General features: G+C 41.9%; 1 protein-coding gene across 2 annotated transcripts in view; it reads left to right on the top strand.

Moving 5' to 3' along the window:
- Window positions 1–587: 587 nt before the first annotated feature.
- The window catches only part of iars2 (isoleucyl-tRNA synthetase 2, mitochondrial), a 12,560-nt gene continuing 5,529 nt past the window's right edge, over window positions 588–7,618 (top strand). Inside the window, exons 1-15 of one of the 2 annotated variants that reach the window (XM_085440685.1) lie at window positions 588–1,016; window positions 1,513–1,635; window positions 2,327–2,480; window positions 2,573–2,721; window positions 2,975–3,024; window positions 3,103–3,212; window positions 3,291–3,378; window positions 3,670–3,785; window positions 3,996–4,165; window positions 4,584–4,674; window positions 4,837–4,988; window positions 5,121–5,281; window positions 5,446–5,548; window positions 6,304–6,397; window positions 7,295–7,372. In XM_085440685.1, the coding sequence (XP_085296811.1) occupies window positions 738–1,016; window positions 1,513–1,635; window positions 2,327–2,480; window positions 2,573–2,721; window positions 2,975–3,024; window positions 3,103–3,212; window positions 3,291–3,378; window positions 3,670–3,785; window positions 3,996–4,165; window positions 4,584–4,674; window positions 4,837–4,988; window positions 5,121–5,281; window positions 5,446–5,548; window positions 6,304–6,397; window positions 7,295–7,372 (1,918 nt within the window). In that variant the 5' untranslated portion in view covers window positions 588–737. The remainder of the gene's footprint in view (window positions 1,017–1,512; window positions 1,636–2,326; window positions 2,481–2,572; window positions 2,722–2,974; window positions 3,025–3,102; window positions 3,213–3,290; window positions 3,379–3,669; window positions 3,786–3,995; window positions 4,166–4,583; window positions 4,675–4,836; window positions 4,989–5,120; window positions 5,282–5,445; window positions 5,549–6,303; window positions 6,398–7,294; window positions 7,373–7,618) is intronic. The other variant, XM_085440684.1, reaches the window with a different exon arrangement.

Below are 7,618 nucleotides of genomic sequence, written 5' to 3'. Positions count from 1 at the left end.
TCTTGTTGTGGTCATTTGTTGTCTTCCGGGATTTTCTCCGTAAGCGACCTTTCCTCGACCAATGAGATGAGTGGTAATCTGAATTGTCATACTCGTAAGTGTGCTGTCAGCTCATTGGTCACAAAGCAGGAGAGGGGCTGGGAATTATGTTTTCAAACAAAGCGTTAATTCCATAAACATTTATAGACTACTTTTGATTCTCACTGTATTACGGGACAAAGTGCGTCCCTTATTAGCTCAATACGGGACGTGTACTTTTGTTTCGAAATACGGGACGATTCCGTATTTTAAGGGACGGTTGGCAACCCTAACCACAAGTAAACCAGCAGTCTGAGAGCAAAGTGCTTTGTTGGAGTAAAAAGTTACTATAAGGTCTTTAAGGGGCCTAAATATCAAGATTTGAACCCCAGTGAGGCATAAGTGATGAGCACCACTCCATATTCTATATACATGAAAAGTAATTTACGCGTAATAATTTATAGCAATGTCTTTCTTTCTGCTGTCATGGTTCAAAATAAACAGCGCCCACGGCGGCATCTCGCTGTCACAAATGCGAAAGCTTCACCCATGACCCCGCTGGGTTTCCGTAGCTGTCCTCTCCTGTATTTCTTCCGAAGGAAACAGAGCACGCTAATACAGAAGGGCGGACTAAAACAACACGGAAACTTCACGCAGAAACAACAAAGCTGTCTGTTTTTGCGAGTTAGCAGCTCGGCCGCAGAGCTATTCGTCTGTCCATGCTGCGGCTGCTGTGCCGGAGTTCGGCGGGGAGCCAGACGCTAGTGCGATGGGCACGGAGGTCACAGCGGGGAGGCGGTCTCCTCCTGCACGGCGCTCGGTCTTGCACCTCCAGCCGCCGCTGTCACGGTACCGGTTCGGGTGAAGTTAATGGTCAGCCCGCAGAGAACGGCTCCGGTAACGCACTGTACCGGGATTCAGTGCTTTTGCCCAAGACCGAGTTCCCGATGAAACTGACCGGACAGAAGCTTCTGGACCGAGAACTCCAAATACAACAGGTACAGCAGGCTAACGAAATCTCATTCAAAAATTGTTAAATTCTATTTTTTTTATGTCGCTTACTAAGTGGTTTCGATAAAGTACAACAGACGAATAGTTTATACTTTTGTTTAGCATTTAGTCTTTAATTCGGCATGACTGTTCAGGCTGACAGCTATATCATTGTTACTTTTAACTAGTCCTGATTTCAATTTTGAGCTGAAACATGCAGATCATTGCAACGACAAGGCAGTTTAAAGTGCTATTCATGAAATATTAAAGGGATTACTGTAACGTGATTAGCACAAGACAGTATAAGAAATTTTACAAAGGAAGTAAAAGAAGAAAATAAAACAATTTTGACTTGAGAAAATTATAAATTAACACACGAGTAAAAGTTACAGGAATGGGATTACTAAGCCTGGTCACACGTGATAAAATACTTATATCATGCCTTCATACATATTGGAAAAGCTCACTCAAGATTTAATAGATATTAATTTTTGTTTTTTGCAGGAGTGTGGTTTTGCAGATTTGTACTCATGGCAGCGGGAGAGGAAGGCCAAGAATAAGTTCTGCCTTCATGATGGACCTCCGTATGCTAATGGAGACCCTCATGTTGGACACGCTCTCAATAAGGTAAAAGTGAAACCTTTCAGCTTTCTATCATCAAGTCCTCCTCCAATGAAAATTGGTTTGCAAATATAATGTTATACCACAAAACACGTGTATAATAATGAGTGCATTTTACGAGGAAAACAAAAGCATCTTTGTACATAAGGTCACATCCATCCATTCATTTTCTTTCACTTATCCAATTCAGCATTGTAGTTGAGCTGGGGCCTACCCCAGCTGTCACACCCTGGACAGATCACCTACCTGTTGCAGGGCTAACACCATCTGCCAACCAACCCTGACCCACCTTTAGCCTTTTTAAATCCAAAAATTGGGTCACTGTTCATTATAAAAGTTATACTAGTCCTTTAAACATCAACTGTTAAAGATAACATTTTGTACTCCAAGGTTTCTCCTGGATGTCTCTGCATAGTAAGAATCCTTTTTGATAATTGGTTTACAACAAAAGACATCAACTTTATTCTGTTAAAGGAACTCTGTCTGAGCCCAGTTAAAAGGAAATACCTTCCAAAGGAATTTGAGACTGAGAAGGTTAGAGTAACATGGAAGTACCGGTAGTATATTTCACCTACTCTTCCTCCTATAGTGAAAGTAACAAATAAGACGGAACTTTTGGATGCGAACAACGGCGTATTTATTCCTGCCCTCATGATTTGTAAATATTTACTAGCTTCTCAATTATTATTCCATTCAGATCCTGAAGGACATCCGTAACCGTTTTGAGATGCTAAGAGGGCGGCAGGTGCACTACATCCCAGGGTGGGACTGCCACGGCCTCCCCATTGAGCTGAAGGCTCTGGGAGACCTGGGGACGAGCGGCCTTAGTCCTCTGCAGATCAGACAGAAAGGTGAGAAGAAGAAGGAGGAAGTAGAAAGAGGGCTTTTTCTGGTGACTTTTATTCAAATTTTATGCAGCTGCTGTTTGGTTTGTCTCATCCAGCGCGGGAGTTTGCAGAGGGAGCAATAGCCCGCCAGAAAGCTGCATTCCAGCGCTGGGGGGTGATGGCTGATTGGGATCAGTGCTACTACACTTTTGATGGCACCTACGAGGCTGCTCAGCTGAAAGTCTTCCAAGAGATGCACAGTAAGGTGGGTGATGATCTGATCTAAGCATCAGGCAGTGTCACAGTAGAGTGATGTACCTACAAAGCAGGTTCAGCATGACCAGGCTTTCTTTGTGTCAGCTGGATTAACAGACCCCCAAACCCCAGTCAGAGAACATTTTATTTATTTATTTATTTTTGAATTCGTTTATTTAATTTAAACATCAAAATGGGACTCACTGAGATATCTTTAGCTTCCAGTGTATGGTCTAATGTGGTTGTCCCTCTTTGTTCTTCAGGGGCTCATTTACCAGGACTACAAGCCTGTCTTCTGGTCTCCTTCATCCGGGTAATGCAGTTTATTGCAGTTATTACGTCTTTGTAATAATTTCTTCTAATCTTGAATCTATTGCTGCAACTTTTACAGAACAGCTCTGGCAGAGGCGGAGCTGGAGTACAACACCGAGCATGTGAGCAGAGCCGTCTATGCCACATTCCCCCTCGTCACGCTTCCACCAAAGATCGCTTCACAAGAAGGTGAAGCACACATGTGGATAAAGCTTTTAGTCATTTTTCACCTGGTATGAAATCTCCTGACTGTGTGTGTCTGTGCAGGGATGGAAAGTGTCTCCGTGTTGGTGTGGACCACCCAGCCTTGGACCATTCCTGCTAACCAGGCTGTCTGCTACATGCCAAATGCCCAGTAAGGAACAGCACCACACACTGGAGACTCGTCCAGCTTGGTCTCATTGCAAAATGTGACAGTCGTGAAAAAAGCAAACGATTTGTTTCAGTTTATAAGATGTCATCATGACTTTATTACCTAAACCTAAGAGATGCGTTTCCATTTCATAACTATAGAGTGTATTTGTTTGTTTGTTTGTTTGTTTGTTTTAAACCAAACATTGTCTAACCCAGGCACTATTATTATGATGTCAGTAACGTGGATAGCGTGGTGGGGTTTTGAGTGAGTTGTTTTCTGTCTTGCTTGCAGGTATTCTGTGGTGAAGAGAGCGGACAACTCTGAGAAGTTTCTAGTAGCAACTGAGCGGACGGCCAGCATAGCAGCACTGCTGGGCACAGACCTGCAGACTGTAGGCGTCTTCACAGGTAACACACAGTGTCTGAAGCATCACGTTACCAGGTGCAGACGTGATACTTCCTGCAGTAGAAATGAGCTTTTAACAAAAATAATCCAGGTTGAATTTTGGGGAAATGAAATTCTTCTCTGTATTTTTCCTTCTGCGTCCCATCAGTGGACCCTGCCCCAAAGTTTGAGAAGACGAGCAGAGTTGTTTCTCCATCTTTTTCCTCTCCTAGGCTCCCTGCTTGAAGGTGGGATCTGCAAACATCCCACGATTCCTGACAAACAAGTGCCATTGCTGCCAGCTAATCACGTGACCATGGTGAAGGGAACTGGATTGGTTCACACGGCACCGGCGCATGGGATGGAGGACTACAGTGTGGCCTCGCAGTTTAAACTGCCTGTGGTGTGTTCTGTGTGTAAAAACTAAAAATCCCAACAGTCAAGAAAAAACTTGTGGGTATATGGAGGCCCCAATGAGCCAAAAGTAGGAAGAAATACAGAAAAAAACATTTCTGGGGAAATAACTAAGGTGAAAATACAGAAATATATAAAAAATCCAATTGGAAATGTATTTATGTTTTTAATAATTCTTTTTGTACACACACAGACATAATTTCTTAGGTTTTGACTTTTGAAAGCTTTGTGAGTTGGCTGAAATCTGTAAAAAGCAAATAAAATACAAAAAGGGATTTTCATTAATCAGTATAGCCAATATACATGCAAGGAGATTATTTAACAGTGTGGACCATGTTTGATGAATAATGTGGCTACAGTATATGATAAAACCTGATGTATTTGTGCACATTATTCTTCTACCAAAGGAATGTATGGTGGATGAAGATGGGACATTCAATGAATTAGCTGGACCTGAACTACAGAAGCTTTCTGTAATGACAGAAGGAAATGATAAAGGTATAAAAACATGGAAAAGAGGGAAGAACGTGGGGTTTCTACAGGCTGCTAAAAAGAAATAATTTTTTAATAATATTGTTAATCAAGATAAAAAAAAAATGTTTTGAAAATGAGTTTGTTTCTTGTTTGATGATGGATGTATCTGATGCTTGCTTCACTCAGTGATTTCAATGCTGAAGCAGTGCAATGCTCTGCTGAAGGAGGAGCAGTGCGTCCATAGTTACCCGTATGACTGGAGGACAAAGCAACCTGTAGTCATCAGACCCAGCAAACAGTGGTTCATCAACACAGAGTCACTCAAAGACAAAGCAAAGGTAAAAGACATTCAGATCATTTGGACCAGATTAGTTTTTTCGTCTGTACCTGACACTTCATTTCTTCCAGTGAGCGAGAGTGCTTCACATTTCCAGTTTTGTCTAAAGAAGTATGTGCGTGGGATTTTGCAGGAGGCCCTGCAGAAGGTGCGTGTTTTGCCCGAGTCGGCCAGGAGCAGCCTGCTCACCATGCTGGACAGACGGACATACTGGTGCATCTCCAGGCAGCGCAGCTGGGGCGTCCCCATCCCCGTCTTCTACCATAAAGAAAGTGGAGAGGCTCTCATCAACAAGTAAAGCCAACAAACGCATTCATAATAAAACACACACACCAACAGCTGCGTGCACATATTTACTGTATGCTTGAAATTTCTCTTTTTGTTCTTTCTTTCTTTTTTTTTTTTTTTAAACAGTATTTACAAACTGGCAAACATCTGTGATTCTTTGACCTTTACAGATACACTGTGTCCCACATCGCACAGCTCTTCAAAGAAAAGGGCAGCGACTGTTGGTGGGAGCTTCCCATTGAGACTCTGCTGCCTCCCGAGGTGCTCAAGAAGGTGCGAAAACGAATGTGTGGAAACAGCTAACAATCAGATATTACTGATAACAGGGTCCTCACTGTCATCCATCATTGATGTCATTGCCAGAGGCATCCCTTCCCATCCTCAAGCATTTTTAACTTTGCCGTCCCACTTTTTAGGCAACGGCATTTTGTAAAAACTACAACAACTGTAGGAAAAATGTGCAACAGTGTAACAGCCCTTCTGGGTTCTATTTCTAAACCAGTGTACAAGCTTAGGAGCAAACCTACTGGTGCATCAAACCCAGTGTGTGTCCACACAGGGGGCCGTAAATCAGATTTTTCTTGGATTAACAGGCCTCCGTGTTGGGACCCGTTTTTATTAATGACATTTGCAAGGACATCTAAGCAAAAATACACCTCTGTGCTGATGATGGTGTCATTCGTGCATATGCTTCTTATCTATATCTATAAACCAATATTGGGTAAATTTCCACTCTAGCTCTACACCCTTCTGTCTCTACTCCGGTAAGTTACCAGCTACACTTCAAATGGTGGCTGGACTTTGATAAGTCTGGGAAAAGCATTTTCTTACATGCTGTGGACAAGGAAAAACTGAAACCATATCCATTAATGATTTTAAAGGCATCATAGGGAGTCAAGGGCACATGGCTTTACTCTTGGCAATGTTTTTGACATTTTTTTTTTTTCTCTAAGAGAATATTTGAGATGTTTTTCTCGTAAATGTAAAACTTATCACAGTTTTTCTGTGAATATATATATTTGTCTCAGAGTAAAGCAGGTGCAGCGAGTGATTACGTTCGTGGAGAAGACGTTCTGGACATTTGGTTTGACAGTGGAGCGTCGTGGGCAGCAGTGCTCGAAGGTACATTTGAAGTTTCTTCAGTTTGTCCTGTTATGCAGATCATGTAAAAGTATTAATGGATTTTGTTAATTTTGTAAAAACCTCTCCGAGGACATTGAAAATGATCGTCTCAGAGCAGCAGAACACACCTGTGACTGAAGGTTTCCAGGTGCCTCTAATCAAACCTCCTGTTATTAGTTTTATTAGCGACAAAGCTACTTGAAGCTACTTTATGTAGTCCCACATGCCAGGTAAGCTGCTTTGCAAAGCATCATTAGTGAGAGTGGGCTAGTCGGAGTCCTGGATTAGCAAACGTCAGCACATCACAGATACCGGACAAGGTGATTGGATTTATTTATCTGTTTTTAGAACTGGAAGAAATTCCTGCTCACTGTCAGGGTCAGAAGTAGGAAAAAATGAAAACCGGTTAATAAGTATGACTAAAAGTTAAAACTGGTAATAGTATGGAAACAGTATGTTTGGATAAAGAAGTGAAATCGTTCACTAAACACTGGGTTAAAAGTTGAAATAGCAGAAATTACACACTTTATTAGGTATACCTGTTAAACACAAATATCTGGGATAGGATCAGAATTTGATGAAATCAGGGGTCCATCCTGCCTCATGTCAATGGTTCAGGCTGCAGGTGGCGTAATGGGGTGGGGGATTATTATTCAGCACATTTTGGGTCAAAATTTGCCGAGGGGTGTGAGTGGAGTTAATGTTTTTTAATAGCAATTCAACCAATATTAGAGTTGGATCCTGCTCACTTTGAACTGTCTGCATTTTGAAGGTATTTTTGAACTACTACCACATGGCGCAGTAGCTTTGTTTTGCTCCAGGAGATTCAAATAGACACTTATTTGCTGAAGTATGAGAGTTTTTCCATCATCTGTGTGGTTGTGTTGTCATTTGTAGAGGAAATGGAGGAAAACTCTGAGCCTGAGTCACATCTCAGATGGCTCCCAGCTGGGCTCCAGAAATCTCTGGTTACAGGTTGTTCGATCGTTCAGCTACAGGGACAGGCACTCTAGTCTTTGTATTATAGTCATTTATTTTCTTTTTTGTCTCTTTCCATCTTCTCTTGTACTTTTTACCTCTTTTTACCTTTAAAATATTTTGGGATATTTGGTAAAGATGTGTTATCACTTACCAGCCAACCCATTTCTTCCTTCTACTCCATCGCAGTGCCTCAGTACTGCCAGTACTCAGTGATGTCTTTTGATGAACATGTCTGTGAAG

This window comes from Copadichromis virginalis, linkage group LG19, assembly GCF_057382275.1.
Source record: "Copadichromis virginalis isolate Kocher_CV1m ecotype Utaka linkage group LG19, C_Virginalis_male_GT1.1, whole genome shotgun sequence".
In the NCBI taxonomy this organism is placed as follows: domain Eukaryota; kingdom Metazoa; phylum Chordata; class Actinopteri; order Cichliformes; family Cichlidae; genus Copadichromis; species Copadichromis virginalis.
This window is presented reverse-complemented; position numbering and strand designations above follow the sequence as displayed.